Source organism: Lepus europaeus, chromosome 18 (genome assembly GCF_033115175.1).
Source record: "Lepus europaeus isolate LE1 chromosome 18, mLepTim1.pri, whole genome shotgun sequence".
In the NCBI taxonomy this organism is placed as follows: domain Eukaryota; kingdom Metazoa; phylum Chordata; class Mammalia; order Lagomorpha; family Leporidae; genus Lepus; species Lepus europaeus.
Window position 1 is genome coordinate 5,433,834 of NC_084844.1, and position 22,036 is coordinate 5,455,869.

Genomic DNA, 22,036 nt, shown 5'->3' on the forward strand with positions numbered 1-22,036 from the left:
GTGATAATTATAATAGATGTTTTCCGAGGATTAAGGATTTAGCACTGAGAGTTCAAACATAATAATCACCAGGTTAATGAGTGCCACTCTTACCTTTCCTGTGTGTTTTCCTTGTAATTTCTCTCTCTCTCTCTCTCTCTTTTTTTTTTTTTTTTTTTTTTTTTGACAGGCAGAGTGGACAGTGAGAGAGAGAGAGAGAGAGAGAAAGGTCTTCCTTTGTCGTTGGTTCACCCTCCAATGGCTGCTGCGGCCGGCGCACCACGCTGTTCCGATGGCAGGAGCCAGGTGCTTCTCCTGGTCTCCCATGGGGTGCAGGGCCCAAGCACTTGGGCCATTCTCCACTGCACTCCTGGGCCACAGCAGAGAGCTGGCCTGGAAGAAGGGCAACCGGGACAGAATCCGGCGCCCCGACCGGGACTAGAACCCGGGGTGCCGGTGCCGCAAGGCGGAGGATTAGCCTGTTGAGCCACGGCGCCGGCCCCTTGTAATTTCTTTTAATTTCTTTTTCAAAAGCATCCTTTTTCTGCACACAGCTGCCTCTTATCCCACCCCTAAAAAATGAAGGAGGGAGAAACTGCATGTTGGGGGATTTCTACCTTTTCACAATTGGAAAAGGATTCTCAGTGTGTGACTTTGGTCGATGGCTGAGGCCAGCAGAACAGAATTTGAGTTTGCCATTGGAATATATACTGCTGACACATTTGAATATGATTCTTCTATGAAGTCCTTCTTTACTTAGCATAACTTGGGAGGGGAGTGGATATTGTAGGCACATCCATCACCCAGAAACCAATGAAAGCAAACATTTGACTATCGGTGGCCTCAGCACATTACTGAAAGTAAGCTTAACATGGGACACTCCTCTTTTTTAAGAAATAAGATTTATTTATTTGTAAGGCAGAAAGACAGAGAGATTTTCCATCTGTTGGATTACTCTTCAAATGGCCACAATGGCTGAGGCTGGTTCAGGTTGAAGCCAAGAGCCCCGAACTTCATTCGGGATTCCCATATGGGTGGCAGAAGTCCAAATACTTGTGCTATCTTCCATTGCTTTCCAAGGTACATTAGCAGGCAGCTGGATAGGGAACAGAGCAGCAGAGACTTGAACCAGTGCTCTGATAGCAGATGCCAACATCACAAACAGCAGCTTAACCTACTGCGCCACAACAGTGGCCAGACTCAACCTGGCTGACACAAAGCTATGGAAGCATGTGGTGGCAACAGAAAACCTGCATTTAGGACAGCCTTGGCCGGCGCCGTGGCTTAACAGGCTAATCCTCCACCTTGCAGCGCCGGCACACCGGGTTCTAGTCCCGGTTGGGGCGCCGGACTCTATCCCGGTTGCCCCTCTTCCAGGCCAGCTCTCTGCTATGGCCCAGGAAGGCAGTGGAGGATGGCCCAAGTGCTTGGGCCCTGCACCCGCAAGGGAGACCAGGAGAAGCACCTGGCTTCTGGCTTCAGATCAGCAAGATGCGCCATCCGCAGCGGCCATTGGAGGGTGAACCAACGGCAAAAAGGAAGACCTTTCTCTCTGTCTCTCTTTCTCTCTCACTATCCACTCTGCCTGTCAAAAAAAAAAAAAAAAAAAAAAAAAGGACAGCCTCAAGGACAAGGATGACATCTCTTTTCCTGGGTCTTACTACCTGGAACAATGCTGGTGTGTTTCTTCTTTGACATACGGCAGGACTACTACTTTCTAGCCCCTTTGAGGCCCAGTGGCAAAGGTTTAAGTAAGGAGCAAATGAGCTACCATTAGTAAAACCTCACGATGGCTGATCCGTGGCAGGTGTTTGGCATTTGCTGATTTCGTTCTGCTGTCATTTCTTGTGATTTACTCCTACCCCAGATACGGGGTATTGGCGTCAGGAGTCAGGGACTGCGTCTGCTCCTCCCATCTCCAGTGCCATGGGAACTTACACACTGTGATAGTTTCAGTCTATCTACTCGTTCAACAAGTGTTGCAGCACCTGCAATGGACAAAACCCTGGAGTTGGGCCGGCGCCGTGGCTCAACAGGCTAATCCTCCACCTTGCGGCGCCGGCACACCGGGTTCTAGTCCCGGTCGGGGCACCGATCCTGTCCCGGTTGCCCCTCTTCCAGGCCAGCTCTCTGCTGTGGCCAGGGAGTGCAGTGGAGGATGGCCCAAGTGTTTGGGCTCTGCACCCCATGGGAGACCAGGAGAAGCACCTGGCTCCTGCCATCGGAACAGCGCGGTGCGCCGGCCGCAACGCGCTACCGCGGCGGCCATTGGAGGGTGAACCAACGGCAAAGGAAGACCTTTCTCTCTGTCTCTCTCTCTCTCACTGTCCACTCTGCCTGTCAAAAAAAAAAAAAAAAAAACACCCTGGAGTTGAGGGAGAACAAGCACATTTGGGAACCCCAAGAAATTGTGATCAACACAAAGGCTTCAAGGAGGAAATGAGGTGGAATGAGGCTAGGGGAGTTAGAACAGATTAGCTCTCAAAGGGCTTTTTAGGTCTCCTGAGAAATTTGGACTTTATCCTGTGAGGCAGAGGATTGTCCCAGAACCAGGGAGTGCCCAGCAGTTCTATTTTAGAAGGGTTTGTTTCAAACTTCAGTGTGCCTAAGAATCACGGGGCCGCGGTGGCGGGGGGCAGCTGGCGTCGTGGCTCAGCAGGGTAAGCAGCACCAGCAAGGCCAGCAACCCATATCAGCACTGGCTCGAGTCCCAGCTGCTCCACTTCCAATCCAATTCCCTGATAACACGCCTGGGAAAGCAGCAGAGGACAGCCCAAGTATTTGGGCCCCTGTCACTCATTTAGAAGATCCAGAAGCAGCTCTTGGTTCCTGACTTGGGCTTGGCCCAGCCCCGGCTTTGTGGTCATTTGGGGGAGTGAACCAGTGATGTAGCATCTCTTTCTTTGTAACTGCCTTGGTGCTGTGGTGTAGCGGGTAAAGCCAGCATCCCATATGGGCACCAGTTTGAGTCCTGGCTTCTCCACTTCCGATCCAGCTCTCTGCTATGGCCTGGGAAAGCAGTAGAAGATGGCCCAAGTCCTTGGGGCCCTGCATCCATGTGGCAGACCTAGAAGAAGCTCCTGGCTTCTGGACATCATGGCCATCTGGGGAGTGAACCAGCAAGTAGAAGACCTTTCAATCTGCTTCTGCCTCTGAGTAACTCTGCCTTTTGAATAAATAAATAAATCTTTAAAAAAAAATCACTAGGTTGCTTGTTAAAAGGCAGATTCCAGAGCCACACTGCCAAGAGGCCTAAGGGTGTGTTTTAAACTAGCACCCTGAGTGACTTTTTTAAAAAGATTTATTTATTTATTTGAAAGTCAGAGTTACACAGGGAGAGAAGGAGAGGCAGAGAGAGAGAGAGAGAGAGAGAGAGAGAGAGAGAGAGGTCTTCCATCCGATGGTTCACTCCCAAATTGGCCGCAATGGCCGGAGCTGCACCCATCCGAAGCCAGGAGCTAGGAGCTTCCTCCAGGTCTCTCACACGGGTGCAGGGGCCCAAGGACTTGGGCCATCTTCCACTGCCTTCCCAGGCCATTACAGAGAGCTGGATCGGAAGAGGAACAGCCAGGGCTCAAACCAGTGTTCATATGGGATGCTGGCACTGAAGGCGGCAGCTTTACCTGCTATGCCACAGTGCCGGCCCCAGCCCTGGGTGATTTTCATTCACTTAACTATTCAGGCACCAGTGGCAGGACCTTAAAATACATATATTTTAAGATTTATTTATTTGAGAGGTAAAGTTACAGAAAGAGGGAGAGAAAGTTCTTCCATCCACTGGTTCACTCCCAAATAGCTGCAATGGCTGGAGCTGTGCTGATCCGAAGCCAGGAGCCAGGAGCTTCTTTCAGGTCTCCCATGTAGGTACAGGGACCCAAGGCCCAAGGACTTGGGCCGTCTTCTACTGCTTTCCCAGCCCATAGCAGAGAGCTGGATGGGAGGAGGAGCACCCAGGACAGGAACCAGCACCCATATAGGATGCCGGGATGCAGGCAGAGGTTTAGCCTACTATGTCACAACGTGGGCCTCAGGACCTTAACATAAAGCTAGTTTAGAGGGCATTGTAGTAGCCCTGGTACAGTTGATCTGAACTAAGCAGCACTGGGCTTCCCTTGCCTCCTCTGATCGACCTGCTTAGATTGGTTTGTCTTAAGTTTATGATCTTCGGCCTCTTCCTCTCCAATGCAGCTCCACCCAGAGCCAGAGGCTAAGAGAAGTGGAGCGATTTGGTAGCTACTTACAAGTGCAATAAACAAGAGATTGATTGGCCAGTGTGAGATGGGCTCAGGGATGCCCTGGGGCAATGTCACCAAGGGGAGCCATTGAGTGCAAGAAGGGCAGGCCTGGAAGAGGGCGTGTCAAGGAAGGCCCCCCGCCAGGAGTGTCAGTGGACTCCTGAGGCACCCCTGGGACACCCAAATGGAGATGTTCAGAAGTTGGCTGACTATACAGGTTGGAAATTAAAAGGAAAGATCTGACCTAGAAATAACAGATTTGAGCACCATTAGCAGATAGATGTTAATGGAAGGGGATGAAGTTGTCCCAGGAAAAGGGAATACAGTCACCAAAGGGTCTAGAACAAAACCCCAAGGAACAGTGAGGGGGAGGGCTGAGGCCAGATGAGGATGAGAGGAAGTTTGACCGACCAAGAAGTCGGAGCGAGTTCAAACTGGGACGCACACTGGCTCCAGCAAGGCCGCGGCAGCGACCTGGGAGAGAGCAGTTTCAGCCGAGCCCGGGCTCGGCAGCACCAGATTGCAGCGGATCGAGCATGAGTGGGAGGCGAGGGAGGAGGGACAGCTGGCCTGGACACTTTTTCAAGCGGTTTGGCCAAGAATGGAGATACGGTGGTAGCATAATAGAATTCAGGCTTTTTTTTTTTTCCTATGCTAATGCAAGAGTGGAAGAAAATACAGGGAAAAGGAGAAAATAAAGCCGACTGAGAGGTGCGAGATGGATTCCACGGCACAGACGTGGGGATCCTTCTTCAAACAGGAGGCGCCCACTGTATTCTTTAACTGAACGCGGGGAGGAAACGACCGCTGGGTGTGGAAGCTTGACGTGGGGTAGCGCGCTGCTGGGCTGCTTCCTCTTGGCAGTTGAAGGGCAGGTCACGAGTGAGTTGTTGAATGAATAAACGAGCATTTTCCTCAGGTAGTCGAAGTCTGGGGTTACCCACAGGGCGGAGGTCGCCACAGGGCTCGCGGCAGGAGCCCGGTGGGAAGCCGGCTGACGCTGCATGAGGCTGCCTGCGAGGAAGTGGGCTGTTCCTGTAACCCTGAGGAGAGCTGCATGAGGGCCACCAAGCAAGAGGGTTTTTTCCAGAGCCTCACGCTGGGGGGTTGATTTAGGCTTCCCCTTCCGTGTCCAGTGGGTCTGCCCTCCCCGGCCTACAGCTCACGTCGAAGGCCTCGGGTCTCCTCGTCCTCAGTGAGGACCAGCTGGAAGCCATTTTGATTATGCTCCACCACAGAAGGAGGACAATACAGCCCCGCCCAGAGCCAGGCGCGCCCCCGCGGCGGGCCGGGTGCGCGTGTCCGCGCCTCTTCCCGCCGGCCTGGCGGGCGCCTGGCCCAGGCGGCGGCCGCGCGGGGCTGGGGGGGCGGGGGTGGTTATGTAAGCGTTGCGCGCTCCCGCGACGCGGTAGCCAATAGGAGGCCTCGGCGGCTCGTGCTCGCGCACGTCGGGTGGGGGGAGGGAGCGCACGACGTGCGCGCGCCCTCGCCTTCGTCCAGCGCTGCCGCCTCCTTCTTCTGCCGCTCCTGGTGCTGCTTGTGTGCTCGTTCGGTGCGGACCTGGTGCCTCTTTTGTGAAGCGGCAGCTGAGGAGACTCCGGCGCTCGCCATGGCCGACGAAAAGCCCAAGGTGAGCGCAGCGCCGGCCCCTCGCCTCGCGGCCGGGGTGACGGCGCGGCCGGGGTCCGGCCCGGGCCGCCGCGGGCTCCCAGCGCCCTCCCGGGCCCCCCGCGGGGCCGGCCGCGGCTCAGGCCCGGGCGCTCCGCGCCATTTTCCTCCCGCCCGCCCGCCCTCCCGCGCCGGAGGAGGCCCCGCCGCCCGCCCCCGCCCCCGCGGCCTGCGAGTGCGCGCCGGCGCGAGCGGGGCGGGCGGATCGCGGACGCCCGTGGCCGCCGGCCCCGCGCGGGGCTTCTCGGCGCGGCCGGCTGGGCGCGCGTGGGCAGGGGCGTTAGTGCCCGCGGCTCGCACGCTCGGCCGAGCCCGCGCGGGGTGCCGCCTCCCGGCGCGGGGCAGCGCCTGCGGCCCGGGTCTCCTCGGGGATCAGTGGGCGGCGGCGGGGCCGGGGCCGCCCGAGGCGCCTTCCCCAGCGGACGGCGGGAGGGCCGGCGAGCCCCCGCCGCGGCCGCCGTGTGCTTTCGGGAAGTTGGAGGCGGCCGTGCCGCGGACACTTCGCGGGCTCAACTTCTGGACGCGGCGCGGGGCGCGGGACGTGCGGCTCGCGTGACACCCGCCGCTCCCCACGCCGGAGCTCTGAGCTCCGAAGGGCGCGCGGAGGGCTTGGGGCGGCCGTGTGCCGGCCGCTGACCGCACGCTGCACCGGAGTCCGACCCAGCGCGAAGGGAGATGCCCGCGGGGGCGGCCGCCGGTGGCGGTTCCGGGGAAGCCGGAGGGCCCGCCAAGAGGGCGTCTTAATTTTTCTTGTTTTCTTTGATGCAGCTTGAATTGAAGTTGTGGCGCTGACTTTGGTAACTTTTTAACGAGATAATAGTGGTGGGTTCTGAACTGCAGGCTCTGGGTTTTTGTCGATGCGTTCTGATTTCAGCAGTTGCCTCTGAACACGCTTTGAGGAGAGAAAGGACGCTTTCCGCCTTTTGGGGGAAAAGATAGTTTTGGGAGTAACGAGACTTGAGAGCATCGCGGCGAACTGAGTGGGACCCCTCTTGGGCCTGCTGTTGCCCCGCTAGTGTCGCACGCAGGCTTCTGTGACAGCTCTGGTCCCTGCAGGATGTGTCGTGGTTCACATTGATTGCGGTGGCTGGAAGCAGCTGTGTGTTGTATCAGAACCAGAAACCTGTTGATTGCCGAAGCAACTTGGGCTGCTGCTTTTCTAAAAGGTGTTTTCCACATTTTCCAAATTACACTTTTATTTTTCTTTCAACAGGAAGGAGTCAAGACTGAGAACAACGATCATATTAATTTGAAGGTGGCGGGGCAGGATGGTTCTGTGGTGCAGTTTAAGATTAAGAGGCATACACCACTTAGTAAACTAATGAAAGCCTATTGTGAACGACAGGTGAGGAATTGTCTGCACTTTCGCTGAATACCACTACTTTTTTAAAGCCGTATTTCTTGAGGAAATAGACTAGGGTAATATTGCAATGAATATTTTTGATAGGATAAATATGCACTTACATACTTGACAACAGTTTTTTCGTACACTGGGTGTATACATATATATATTTATATATGATTCTAAATGGAAAACCCTTAGAATAATTAATATTATACATAATTCCAGTCCTTTCCCAGAGATGCATCTGTATTCATTTATAATGCTAGTTTGCTTCCAAGGGGTTGCAGTTTTACCTTTATAAGAAAATAAGAGTGAACTTGACAAAATTTCTTGTCAAACTCTCCCATCAGAATATTCATTTTTAGTATTTTAACCAATTTGGTAATAAAAGAGTTAAGGATATTGACAGTTTCCCAATGTATGTAAATTGTATCATTTGCCTTTTTTTTTTTTACACTGACAGTATACACTGATAGTAGAGGCCAGAAAAATTTAAGTTCACTGAGCCAAGCATAAATATTGCTATAGGAGTATTTGCATTTTACTCAGAAAAATAGTATATAAGCATCAAGAAGAGGAAGTGGGAAAGTCTGCTGTCTTGATTTGACCAGATGCAATGGGGTAAATGCAAGTTTTCACTGCTTTTCTGGAATTTTGGGAGTCCCTAACAAGACAAAAGCAACTATAAAGATGACTTTTACAAATGTAACAAAAAGTGGTGTCTGAATCTGTTAATCCAACAATAACCTAACAGCAGAAATATCCTATCAAAATGTATAATACATAAAAGTTGGGAAAATAGTTTTTTTAGGCTACAGGAAGTTAATCTACATTGTGAAGTGATGTAAAAAATAGGCTCAAAATAGAACAAGACTTAAACCTTTCTAAGTTGGGAGGCTGTTTGAGTTGATACTTGGGCTTCTTCCATGATACCTAAGGATATTTGAAAGATACAGTGACATAAACTTTTTAAGTGTTTGAAGCATTATTTTATGCCTACGCCATTCACAATGTAATAGAATACTAAGCTCATAATTCTTTACCTTGATATGTAAATTTTATAGTTCCTGACAAAAATAAGATCTTTAATATACTTTTATCTGAACAATTTTGGTTAAATTCTTCTAAGGGTTAGTAAATACAAACTTACTAATTGTGCTAAACAATTTATGCACTGATGTCTTCCATATTTGAACACTAAGTGACCCTTCAGGTTACAGGGGTTTGAAAAGGTAATTATTTTGTAGAACTTATGTAGCAAAATCTTATACAAAATAAAAACTTAGGCTTTCTTTGGGTGGTTTTGAACAATGTTGTATGAATTTTTCTGTAATCACTACAAAATTTTAGCTTTTAGTATCAGATTTTTCAACAATTACTAAGAAAACAAATTTTTTTTTTTTTGTAGTCAATGTACCCCTGTGTTACTGCTACCTTCAGATATTAGCAGTTTGTTATATGTGTTAACTCCTTCTGTCCATCCTAAAAGGATCATTTAAGACTTCCTATGTCACATATCAGGGTCCCAAAGGATATCAGATATTTACCAGGTGCCTACCATGTGCTGGGGGCATTATGTATTATATATGAGGTACCAAAAAAAAAAAAAAAAAAATAATGGAGCTCATCCGCTATTCCCGATGGTCTTTATAAGAGATTGCTTTGTAAGATGAAGTGTTATCAGGTCCATCAAGAATTTTTGGGTTTTCTTGTGATAAACTGAGTTTAGTATATTACCCAGTATAAGTAAGTTTTTCTTTCTTTTTCTTTTTTTTTTTGACAGGCAGAGTGGATAGAGAGAGAGAGACAGAAAGGTCTTCCTTTTTGCCGTTGGTTGACCCTCCAATGGCTGCTGTGTCCGGCGCATCGCGCTGATCCAAAGCCAGGAGCCAGGTGCTTCTCCTGGTCTCCCAGGCGGGTGCAGGGCCCAAGCACTTGGGCCATCCTCCACTGCCTTCCTGGGCCATAGCAGAGAGCTGGCCTGGAAGAGGGGCAACCGGGATAGAATCCGGCGCCCTGACCAGGACTAGAACCTGGTGTGCCGGCGCCACAAGGTGGAGGATTAGCCTGTTAAGCCACGGCGCTGGCCAAGTTTGTCTTTTAATTGGGATTATATTGACTAAACTTGTTAAGAACACTCTTTAATTTGCACTAAGGAACCAGAAGCACTACTAGTCCATAGAAAGTAGAATTAAGTTTTGCTTATCTCAGAATATAAATATGATTTGAAAGTCTTGAGCAGGAAGAGCTCAGAAAGAGATTCTCATTTTCCTCATAAATTGGGAATAACTTCCCAGTTCTGCATAACAGATTCTTATTTATATTTCAAATGGTTTGTTTGCTTCTAAGGCAGAGAGAGTTGGAATGTCACATAAGGTACTGGCTATGAAAAGACTATGTGATCTGATTTGCATAGCTACGTGATTTTTTTTGTTTGTTTGTTTTTGTTTTTTGGGTGGTTAAGAATTCCTGACCAAGTATTTTCTATCTAGATTAATTGAATGTTCATATTTATTTTTGAGTGAGTTCACTTGGTATCATCATGTCTCTGAAGTGGATCCCATAGATGTCTTAAAAGGCATCTCAAACTCAATATGTAAAGGAGGACTCTTGTATTTACCCCTAGAAATCTCATTGAACAGATGATACTGTGGTGGGCTATTTGGTGCAGTGGTAGGAGTGCTGCTTGGGACAATTGCATCCCATATCTAAGTACCTGGATTCAGATCCTGTTCCACTTCCAATTCCAGCTCCCTGCTGAATGTGCACTTTGGGAGGCAGCAGGTGGGTACTTAAGTACTTGGGTCCTTGTCACCCACATGAGAGACCTGGATTGAGTTCTGGACTCCTGGTTTCTTTCTGGCCCAGCCCTAGCTATTCTGGGCATTTGGGGAGTGAACCAGCAGATAGAAGATCTTTTTTCTATCTCTCTGCCTTTCAAATACAATGAAAATAAATAGACATTAAAAAAAAAAAAACCTGCCTTTTTTTTTTTTTTTTTTTAGATTTATTTATTTATTTGAAAGTCAGTTACACAGAGAAGGAGAGGCAGAGAGAGAAAACAGAGATCGATCTTCCATCTGCTGCTTCACTCCCCAGATGGCCACAATGGCTGGAGCTGCACTGATCCAGAACCAGGAGCTTCTTCTGGGTCTCCCACATGGGTACAGGGGCCCAAGAACTTGGGCAATCATCTACTACTTTCCCAGGCCGTGGCAGAGAGCTGGATCGGAAGTGGAGCAGCTGGGTCTCAAGTGGCGCCCATTTGGGATGCTGTACTGCAGGCAGCAGCCTCAACTTCTATGCCGCAACGCCGGCCCCAACTGCTGGTTTTAAAAGATTAAAAAATGGTTCCATTCTATGTCCAACTGTTAAAGTAAAAATCTTGGAGTCATCCTTGATGATGCTGTCATAACTTATAAAAATCCATCAGCAAATTCCGTTCTGTCCAGTACGGTAGCCACAAGGTACATGTCCCTATTGTCCACTTGAAAGGTGGGTAATGCAAATTGAGATGTCATTTATAGTAAAATACATCCCAGATGTTGAAGATTAGATATAAGAAAAGTAGGTATCTTGACTTTAAAATTGTATGTTAAAGTAATAGTATTCTGAATTTATTGAGTTAAATTATTAAAACTTTGTTTTAAAAAAACTTTTTTGGGTAGCTTTTGGTGGAAGAGACAGCTCCCATATGCTGATTGACTCCCCAAATGCCTGCAACAGTTGGCTGAAAGCAGGAGCCAGGAGTTTAGTTCAGGTCTCTCATGTGAGCAGCAAAGACCCAAGTACTTGAGCCGTTGCCCACTGTATCCCAGGGTACACACGTTAACAAGAAGGTGGAATTAGCAAAACCAAAACTTAAGATGAGACTCCAGTAGAGGATACAGACGTCCCAACTGGCAGTTCTACCGCCAGGCCAAACACCATCCCTATTTTTAACTTTTTAATGAGGCTACTAGAAAAAATTACCTGTGTGGCTCACATTGTTATTGGATGGTGCTGAGCTAGACACTCACATGTCCTCCAACTGTTTTATTACAGTTTTGCTCAATTACTACCTCAGTCTTCTCTGACCATCAGGTCTTGAGTGGAAGTGCCCTTGTTCCCATCATTTAGTCCTCTTTTTTGGTTTGTTTTTTGCCTTGATTACTTCCTGTTTTTGTCAATTTTCACTAAAATGTGAGCTCTAGGAGGATAGGAACTTTTCACTCTTTGTCCAGCGTGCACTGTGTCTGCACATATGGCATGTTCAGTAAGTGCTTATAAGTGACAGCAGACATTCACTGTGCAGAGATGGGTTTGTGAAGAGCTTTTTCAATCACAAAGGAGTAGTTTGCACACTGTCTGCACGTAGCCTTCAGCTGAGAGCTGTTGATACTGTTTGATTCTAGCGGTTATATCATGGGGTATATAACAGTGAGTACCATTTACTACAGTTCATTCTTAGGAAATGAAGCAGCAGCAATGCCTTGTGATTCCTCACAGGACTCCTGGGCGCAGCCAGCTCAGGGATAGGGTTTGTACAGAAGAGGAACTCAAATGCTGGTGTAAGGAATCTTAGAGGCAAGTAAATGTTCTTTGGACTTGATATCATGGCAAATTAATGAGTGATGACTTAGTTTAATTGGTAGGGGAAAGCATTGAGTCATCTAAGAAAACGGAGTTAGAGGAGCCTGGTGACAGTGCATGACTTGTTTGGGATGTGTTTTGTGTTGGGGCCCTCAGCATTCTCGGCACAGCTCTTCCCGGCACTCTGCACATTTGTGTGCCCTACGATACAGGGTTAGGTTCTGTGGTACTGCCCTTGCCTTTGTCCTCTTGAGTGACCTCGTCATTGACTACTGGTGGGTTTAGTGAAGAGCCCAGCTAAGAAGGTGCTTAGCATTTTGGTGACAGAAGACTTACCTGGAGTGCTTGCACATATGTAATACTTAGCGAAATTAATGGCTTTTAGGGGATTCTTGGTTGTTTGGTGTAACGACAAATTTGAAAGTTGCAATGAATTAAAGTTATAGGTGTCACCTGCCTGGTTGGGGACTGCTTGTCGTCCTCAGCCAAGACAAGGTATAGTTTGAAAGTGGTACGTGCTCACCACTTAACCAGAGTAGCATTTTAAAGGAGAGCAAATAGGAACTTCATGTGATGGGTAGTTTTTTTGTAAGCACAGGTTCAGTAAATCCTTGTTAAATAATGAATATAGGTATTACACAAGTGTGTGAGTGCTTTGTTTCAATATTTTTAGTCCCAGGAACTGTTCTTTAATCATCAATTGCTATTTAAGGGAGTTGATTTAACAGCAGTTGTAATATGAACATGATTCAGTGGTGACTTTTTGTTAGACGTTTCCTAGAAAGCTATTAAGTGAATTCACAGCATTTCTCCAAAGATACTTTCCTGTCTTGTCTTCATTTGGTTGTTGCCAACAATTTCGCTTTTTTGCTTCTTTTCCCTTCTCCTTACCCCTTTGTCGGGTAAATCATGCTAAATTCATAAGTACAACGCTGAAATCTGTTTTGCAGGAATGGCATGCCTATGCTCATGAATCTCCTAAATACACATAAAAGTACTTTGAAGCTTAACTAACATAGTTTTAAAATTTCATTTTTATAATAAAGCTTCCTTCCAACTTTTTAGTATCTTTTGGTTTATTTTTGATTTTTAGGTTAACAAAGTAAAGTGGGGTTAGATGCATATTGCTTTTCATCATTTTACTGTTAGTACTTAGCAGTACCTACTGTGTCTAATACAGTAAGTAAGACAGTTTCTCCTGGAACTTGTTTTGTAGCGAGACATTTACTAATAATTACAGGTTAGGTAAGTACTAGGCAAGACATGAAGAACCAGGTACTTTTGAGCTATGCTAGGAATGTCAGGAGTATAGAGTGTGGTCTTGTGGGTGATTTTAAGAACAGTTACTCCCTGACTTCTGGAAATCAACTGACGACTTCAAGGCTGAGAACTTGTTCAGTGCTCATGGCATGGGTAGCATTGTTCAGGAGTTGGGGTCTTTGGTTTGCGTAGTGGTAGGAACTGTGTGGGTAGGAAGGAATGTAAGCTTTTTTCTCTCTTAAAGGCAAATTTTTAATTTAATCATCCAACATGTTTTCAGGTGACTTTGTTTTTATTGTAAAGGAGGGTTTTTCCCCCTTTTAGAGAGTTAACAGGAATTTGTTACTTTGTTTCCTTTCAGTGTCTCACTTATTTAAATACAATATTTGTCTCAGGTATGATCTGTTCTAGTTTGGGGTAGCTGTGGTGTCAAGCAGTAAAGGTTTTTTAAAAGATGATTTGTTTTTCCTACTAGATCCAGGCATACTCGAAAGAATCACTATAGAGTCTTTTTATTACTTGGAAATGTCAATATTGATGATTGTTTAATTAGGTATCTTTTACTATACTCAGGTGTAAATATGCTTATGGTTTCATCTCAGTAGAATTCTTACTGCTTCTTTACATATTCCTTATTGCTTGTAAACTCTCTTGTTCAGGGTTTGTCAATGAGGCAGATCAGATTCCGATTTGACGGGCAGCCAATCAATGAATCAGACACACCTGCACAGGTAAAAATTTCTTGGTGCTTATTAGAAAAATCATTTTTTTCCAACAGCTTCTCAAATTTGTGAGGCTCTAGATATTGGAATATAGTTTTTGAAGAGTCAGAGCCATGTGAAATGTGACCAAAGGGGAGCAAAGCAAAAAACAAGAACGGATTAAGGAAATGCTAATGATTGTCAAATATGTGGTTATCAGTAAAGGGAGTAAGGCATCTAATTACTATTAATTTATTAATAATGAATCCCTTTTTCCTGTTATCAGTATTATTTGGAGAAAATAATTAAAATTTCTGTCTGTGCCGGCACCGCGGCTCAATAGGCTAATCCTCCGCCTTGCGGCGCTGGCACACTGGGTTCTAGTCCCGGTCGGGGTGCCAGATTCTGTCCCGGTTGCCCCTCTTCCAGGCCAGCTCTCTGCTATGGCCCGGGAGTGCAGTGGAGGATGGCCCAAGTGCTTGGGCCCTGCGACCCATGGGAGACCAGGAGAAGCACTTGGCTCCTGGCTTCGGATCAGCACGGTGTGCCGGCTGGGGTGCACCGGCCACGGCGGCCATTGGAGGGTGAACCAACAGCAAAGGAAGACCTTTCTCTCTGTCTCTGTCTCTCTCTCACTGTCCACTCTGCCTGTCAAAAAAAAATTTTTTTTTTCTGTCTGCTTCTTCAGAAAGTAGTTTGCTCTTTGTTTTTGTTGCTGTAGCCCATGATCATGCCCAGGTTTCTCTACAGGTGTGTTTTGTTGTTGTTTTAAGATCCTTTTGTTTACTTGAAAGGCAGAGAGAGAGAGACAGTGAGTGATGACCTCTTCCATCCACTGGTTCACTCCCCAAATGGCTGCAACAGCTGGAGCTGAGTCAGTCTGAAGGCAGGAGCCTGGAGCTGCTTCTGGGTCTCCCGCACGGTTGCAGGGACCCAAGCACTTGGGCCATCTTCTGCTTTCCAAATTAGATAGCTGGATCAGAAGCAGAGCATCCAGGAGTTGAACCATAGAGAGGAGAGGCAGAGAGAGAGAGAAAGGTCTTCCATCTGCTGGTTTACTCCCCAGTTGGCTGCAGTGGCTGGAGCTGCGCCCATCAGGAGCCAGGAGCTTCTTCTAGGTCTCCCACGTGGGGGCAGCAGCCCAAGGACTTGGGCCATCTTCCACTGCTTTCCCAGGTCATAGCAGAGAGCTGGATAGGAAGAGGAACAGCTGGGACTAGAACCAGCGCCCATATGGGATGCCGCCCCCCCCCCCTTTATTTTATTTTATTTTGAAGGCAGAATAATATGACACAGAGATCTTCCATCTGCTGATTCACTCCCCAGATGCTCATGGCAACTGGGGCTAGACCAGGCAGAAGCCAAGAGCTTAGAATTCAGTCTGGGTCTTCTATATGGGTAGTAGGAACCCAAATAGTTGAGCCATCACTTGTTCCCCCCAAGTTATGTGTTAGCATGAAATTTGATCCAAAGTGGAGTAGCTGGGACTTGAACCAGGTGCTCTGATACAGGTGTCTCAAGCTGCAACTTAACTCATTGTGCCACAGTGCCTTCCCCAGATCCCTTTTTTTTTTTTGACAGGCAGAGTGGATAGTGAGAGAGAGACAGAGAGAAAGGTCTTCCTTTTTGCCTTTGGTTCACCTTCCAGTGGCCGCTGCGGCCAGCGCATCTCGCTGATCCAAAGCCAGGAGCCAGGTGCTTCTCCTGGTCTCCCATGCAGGTGCAGGGCCCAAGCACTTGGGCCATCCTCCACTGCCTTCCTGGGCCATAGCAGAGAGCTGGCCTGGAAGAGGGGCAACAGGGATAGAATCCGGCGCCCCAACCGGGACTAGAACCCGGTGTGCCGGCGCCACAAGGTGGAGGATTAGCCTGTTAAGCCACGGCGCCGGCCTCCCCAGATCCCTTTTTACTATTATTTTTTAAAGATTTGTTTGTTTGAAAAGCATAATTCCATTGAGAAAGAGAGAAAAACAAATTTCATCCAGTGTTACTCCTCAAATGTCCTCAAAGGCTCAGATGGGACCAGGCCAAAGCCAGGAGCCTGGAACTCCATCCAGGTCCCCACGTGGGTACGGGGCCCAAGCACTCAGGTCATCTGCTGCTTTCCCAGGTGCATTAGCAGGGAGCTGGGTTGGGAGTGGAGCGGCCAGAAATTGAAGAACTGGTGCTGATAGGGGATACCAGTGCTAGCTTAACTTGCCCTGCCCAAATTCTGACTTCTCAAAACATTTTTTCCGGGGCCGGTGCTGTGGCTCGCTTGGTTAATCCTCCGCCTTGCGGCGCCGACATCCCATATGGGCACCGGGTTCTAGTCCTGGTTGCTCCTTTTCCAGTCCAGCTCTCTGCTGTCGCCCGGGAGGGCAGTGGAGGATGGCCCAAGTGCTTGGGTGCCTGTACCCGCATGGGAGGCCAGGAAGAAGCAGCTGGCTCCTGGCTTCGGATTGGTGCAGCGCCGGCCGTAGCAGCCATTTGGGGAGTGAACCAACGGAAGGAAGACCTTTCTCTCTGTCTCTATCTATAACTCTACCTGTCAAATAAAAAAATGTTTAAAGTATTTCAAAAAGTTTGGGGAAAAATAGAATTAAAAGATGTTTATTAAAAAAAACCATTTTTTCCTTCAAGTACAACTCATAGAAATCTCCAGTCTTCCAAGATTGTCAACAAAACTTCAATCTGGATATGCTGTTACACACATGTCATAATTATTTTTAGGTTTGTTTCTTTCTTTTTTAAGATTTGTTTGAAAGAGCTACACAGAGGAGAGACAGAGGGCTTCACTCCCCAGAAGGCTGCAATAGCCGAGGCTGGACCAAGCTGGAGCCAGGAGCTTCCTCTGGGTCTCGTGTGGGTGGCAGGGGCCCAAGAAGTTGGGCCATCTTCTGCTTTGCCAGGCACATTAGCCAGGGAACTGGATCAGAAGTGGAGCAGTCAGTGTTGGCAGGTGGCAGCCCTGGTTTCTTGTTTATTTTTGCTTTGAGAGACAGAGCTCCCATCTGCTGGTTCATCCCCGAAATGCCCACAACAGTCAGGACTGCACGAGGTCAGAGCTGGGAGCTGGGAACTCCATCCAGGTTTTCCACATGGGTAGCAGGAATATCTGGGGACCTAGGCACTCTGATATGGGGCCTGGGCATCCTGACCAGCAGCTTAGTCACAGACCAAACATCCACTTGTATTTTTTAGTTGCTATTGAGTGGTAAAACTGAAATATAAAAAATACAGGGGCCAGCATTGACACAGCAGGTTAAGCCACCGCCTGTGAAGCTGGTGTCCTTTATGGGCACTGGCTTAAATTTCCTTTGGTGAATCTGTAAGAAGCAATTATAGTGTGTAGCCACAAGGAGGAGCCAGATTCTTTTCATGAATGCTGAGGGAAAGGATCTCTTAAGTTTTTTGAAGACGTTAAAGTTTCCTTACAAAAGTTATCATGCCATGGGCTGGCGCTGTGGCATAGAAGGTGAAGCCTCTGCCTGGCTGCCAGCATCCAATGTGGGTGCTGGTTCGAATCCCAGCTGCTCCACTTTCCATCCAGCTCCCTGCTAATGCACCTGGGATAGCAGTGGAAGATGGTTCAAATCCCTGGGCCCCTGCACCCATGTGGGAGACCCAGATGAAGCTCTGGCTTCCACCTGGCGTACCCCTGGCCATTATGGCCGTTTGGGGAGAGAATCAGTGGATGGAAGGCTTCTCTCTCTGCCCCGCCTCACCCCGGTAATTCTGTTTTTCAAATAAATAAAATTTTTAAGTTAACATTTCAGCAGGTAGGACGACTATCCTGTTGTGATTATTTAAGCAATTGTTTTAAGAAAAAATACTGAGGGACCAGGATTAGGCCTAGGGGTTAAGATACTGGTTGTAGCACATGTGTCCCATATTAGAGCACCTGAGTTTGATCCATCTCTGGCTGTTGACTACAGCTTCCTGTTAATGCAGACCTGGGAAGCAGTGGTAATGGCTCAAGTAATTGAATTTCTGGCTTCAGGCTGTCCATTGCAGGCATTCAGGTAGTGACTTGCAGATGGGAAGTCTCTCTGCCTCTCAAGTGAATACATTTTTAAACAAAAACTGAATACAGGGGCTGGTGTGGTCCAGTGGGCTGACCTACATCCACACAAGCACTGGTTTGAGTTCTGGCTTCTGATCCAGCTCCCTGCTAATATGACTGGGGAAACGGCACACAGTGGCCCAAGTGCTCGGGACCTTTCTGGGAGCACTTGGAGCTCTGGGTTCCTGGCTTTGGCCTGGCCCAGCCATGGCTTTTGAGGCCATTTGGTGAGTGAACCAGTTTGGATGATCTGTCTCTCCCTCACTCTGTAACTCTGCCTTTCAAATAAAACAAAATGAAACAAAACAAAACCTGAGTGAAAAGAATGTAGTTTGGTAGAATGTGTTTTGTGTGTGTGTTTTAAGGACTTACTTATTCGAAGGTGGAGTTGCAGAGAGGCAGAGGCAGAGAGAGAGAATTCTTCCATCCGCTGGCACTGCAGGCGGTGGCTTTACCAACTACACTACAGCACCGCCCCTATTTTCTGTTTTTAACCCCTCCTTATCCATAACCATGCCTTACTACTACTACTACTTTTTTAAAAAATTTATTTATTTGAAAGTGTTACAGTGAGAGAGAGGCAGACAGAGAAATCTTAATCCAGTGGCTCACTCCCCACGTGGCCGCAATGGCCAGCACTGGGCCAGGAACTCTGTCCAGGTCTCCCATGTGGGTGGCAGGAGCCCCAGTACTTGGGATGTCTTCTACTTTCCCAGATACCTGAGCCAGGGAGCTGGATGGGAAGTGGAGCGGCCAGGACTTGAACTGGCCCCACATGGGATGCCTGTGCTGCAGGCTGGCACTTTACCCTCTGTACCACAGTGCTTAGCCCCAGTACTACTTTCAGTGTATTTGCACTTATTAGAAAGCATCCCTTTAGATGTCCATGGTTACTATTTTACCTTTGAGATTACCAGTATTTAGAAAGTTTTTCAAAGTTAATTAGCACAATAAACTTGTAAAACTGCCTATTTTTAAATAATATTTAAAATTAGTTGTTTTTTTTTTTTTTTTTGACAGAGTGGACAGTGAGAGAGAGAGACAGAGAGAAAGGTCTTCCTTTTGCCGTTGGTTCACCCTCCAATGGCCGCCGCGGTAGCGCGCTGCGTCCAGCGCACCACGCTGATCCGATGGCAGGAGCCAGGTGCTTCTCCTGGTCTCCCATGGGGTGCAGGGCCCAAGGACTTGGGTCATCCTCCACTGCACTCCCTGGCCACAGCAGAGAGCTGGCCTGGAAGAGGGGCAACCGGGACAGGATCGGTGCCCCGACCGGGACTAGAACCTGGTGTGCCGGCGCTGCAAGGCGGAGGATTAGCCTAGTGAGCCGCGGCACCGGCCTAAAATTAGTTTTTTTTAAAACAGGTAAACTTGTTCATGGAAAGCAATTAGTATTATTTATTATTTAAAGATTTATTTATTATTGTCAGAGTTAGAGGGAAGAGGCACAGAGATCTCCCATCCACTGGTTTAGTCCCAAGTGACTGCAATGTGCAGCAAGCCAGGAGGCCAGAACTCCATTTGTCTCCCCTGTGGGTGGCAGAGGCCCACGTACTAAGTCATCTCCCACTGGTTTCCCATTGTGCATTAGCAGGGCGCTGGATGAAAAGTGGAGTAGCCAGCACTAGAGTTGGTGCTCCTGTGGGTTGCTGGTGTGGAAAGCAGTGGCCCAGGTTGGCCCCTGTTGTAAGCAATTTTTTTTAAAGATTTATTTGTTTATTTAAAAGGTGAGTTACAGAGAGGCAGAGAGAGAGAGTTCAATTTTCCATTTTCTGGTTCACTCCCACAAGGCTGCAATGGTGAGGACGAGGCTAGGCTGAAGCTAGGAGCTGCTTCCTGGTCTGCCATGTGAGTGTCAGGGATCCAAATACCTGGGCCGACTTCTGTGTTCCCAGGCCATTAACAGTGAGCCAGATTGAAAGTGGAACAGCCAGGACTCACCCGGTGCCCATATGGGATGCTGGTGTCACAGGTGGTGTCTTTACCTGCTGTGCCGCAACACTGGCCCCAGAAATAAATCTTTAGAAACGAGCTACACTTTCTCTAACATTCATACAAAGGGTGACCAAGTGAGAAATCTTACGCACTTTATGTTATGGGATATCTAAAATAATGAGCACTGGAATTAGATAAAACTTGTGCATTTTTTCCAGGATATTTAAATCTGAAAATTACAAATTTTAGGAGCTTCATCAGTGGTCTTAACGTTTGTTTTTTCCTTTTGATGTTAGTTGGAAATGGAGGACGAAGATACGATTGATGTGTTCCAGCAGCAGACGGGCGGTGTCTACTGAAAAGGGAACCCGCTGCTTTACTCCAGAACTCTGTCCTTACAGACCAAGAACACATTCTCAACCTGAAAACTGCGATTGGTTCCATCACATCCTGACTACTGCAGCATAGTTTTCTCTACTCTTTCATTTCCCCTTCCCCATTCCTTTATTGTACATAAAGTAACTGGTGTATGTGCACAAGCATATTGCATTTTTTCTTTTCTTTCTCTCCTTTTTTTTTTTTTTTTTAAACTAAATGGCCAATGGTATGTTTTGATTGACATCAAATGGAGATGGAATGGGGAAAAATCCTGGTTCTGTGAAAATACCCCCTTTCTCCATGAGTGGCATGCTCATTCAGCTCTTATCTTTATATTCCAGTAAGTTATTTTGCTCTCACTGTTTTAACAAAAAAAACCAACAACATAAAAATCCTTGCATACCTTGTTTGATTGGAGAATTTTAATGTTTTTCATTTATCATTGTAAAACCAAGGACAATTTTATAACTTTTTTGTACGTAGCTGTTACATGTAGGGCAATCTGTCTTTAAGTAGGGGTAAATTACTCTTAAAAAAAAAAATGAATCCTAGATAGTTTTCCCTTCAAGTCAAGCGTCTTGTTGTTTAAATAAACTTCTTGTTTAAAATGAGCTGTTTTCATTATTCTGAGGAATATTAAGTAGAAAGGTAAACCTTAGAAAAATCATGATGTGGACAGAAGCAGCGTTTCAAGGAAGAAGAGTCCCTTGCATTTCTGGTAGGGACAAGGCAAAAAATTACCAGTAAGGGAAATTTTAGCCTTTTTCTTCAAAACTCTTACGTAGGTCCAGATCCAAATATGCAGCTTTATTAGCAAAAGATAGGAAGTGGGTCATGATATTGTGGATACACTCCCAAGTATTTTTCTGAGGCAGTGTATGGTAGTGCATGTCAGGTAGGGAAAAGTTATTATTGTGCCTTCTCTGCTGATAAGTCACAGAACCATCCATCCCTGGCTTTGGTGAGTAAATACTCACCTACCAAAGTTTGTGTTCTTCATGTTGGGATATTGAAGGACAGAAAATGTGAGCATACTTGCATACCCATTCTTAGAGCTTAAATAATCACAGATGATCTAGTTCTAACCCACATAGCGATGAGGAAGCCAAGGATCAAAATGGGTGTTGTCACATAGCCGAACAGCGACAAAATCACAGAACGGTTGAGTGATTTCTGCAATATAGAACTCATACTTCCAGTGTAGCCTTATCAGGTCCCCGTGAACTATCTGTCTCCTTGGATCACTTAATTCATTCTACCTGTATTGTATTGGGCTTTTTTTTTTTTTTTTTTTTTTTTTAACCTTCCACATTTCTATAAGCTACCTGCCCTTGTAGAGAGCAGGAACTCAGTAGGTTTTCTAGTTTTGTGTATGAGTCTTAATCTTGAATCAGGTGGCCTTTGTTGAGTATAGGGGTATCAACTCAGAAATTTGTATTGTGAAACTGGTAAGCCTGTCCACAAGAACTCCTAGTATGAGATCAGTTGCTCCACTTCAGATCCAGCTCCCTGCTAATGGCCTGGGAAAAGCAGTGGAAGATGGCCCAAGTACTTGGGCCCTGCACCCATGTCAGGGACCCCAATTAAGCTGGCTTTTGGCTTCAACCTGGCCCAGCCCCAGCCATATGGGGATGAATAGACCAACAGGTGGTAGATAACTTCCCACCCTCCTTGTTTCCTTTTCTCTCTCAGACTTTCAAATAAAAATTTTTTAAAAAAGAGGAACTTAATGTCTCTGTTACCAAAAAGGATAAAATCTTTCATAGAAAACCTGGGTAGGATATAAAAAACTAATACTGGGGGAACAGGCATCTGGCACAGCAGTTAAGATATTTGGGACACTTCCATCCCATCTCGCACTACCTGGGGCAAGTCTGGCTACTTAGCTTCTGCTAACGTACCCTGGGAGGCAGCAAGTGCT

At 47.1% G+C, this 22,036-nt stretch overlaps 1 protein-coding gene across 2 annotated transcripts; it reads left to right on the top strand.

Moving 5' to 3' along the window:
* Positions 1-5,672: 5,672 nt before the first annotated feature.
* On the top strand, positions 5,673-20,356 carry SUMO2 (small ubiquitin like modifier 2). Of its 2 annotated transcripts, XM_062216005.1 has the most exons (4): positions 5,677-5,844; positions 7,096-7,227; positions 13,719-13,790; positions 20,034-20,356. In XM_062216005.1, exons 1-4 carry the CDS (start codon positions 5,824-5,826, stop codon positions 20,094-20,096), a joined length of 288 nt encoding a protein of 95 aa, XP_062071989.1. In that variant the 5' UTR covers positions 5,677-5,823; the 3' UTR covers positions 20,097-20,356. The 2 variants fall into 2 exon arrangements, with proteins under 2 accessions (XP_062071990.1, XP_062071989.1); XM_062216006.1 differs by lacking the exon at positions 13,719-13,790 and having other exon boundaries at positions 5,673-5,844.
* The last annotated feature ends 1,680 nt before the right edge of the window (positions 20,357-22,036 follow it).

Excerpts from the sequence above, each read along its gene's own strand:
- SUMO2 (XM_062216005.1), top strand. The coding sequence starts at position 5,824 with ATGGCCGACGAAAAGCCCAAG. Across the intron at positions 5,845-7,095 it reads TGGCCGACGAAAAGCCCAAG|GAAGGAGTCAAGACTGAGAA; the intron begins GTGAGCGCAGCG and ends TTCTTTCAACAG. Across the intron at positions 13,791-20,033 it reads AATCAGACACACCTGCACAG|TTGGAAATGGAGGACGAAGA; the intron begins GTAAAAATTTCT and ends TTTTGATGTTAG.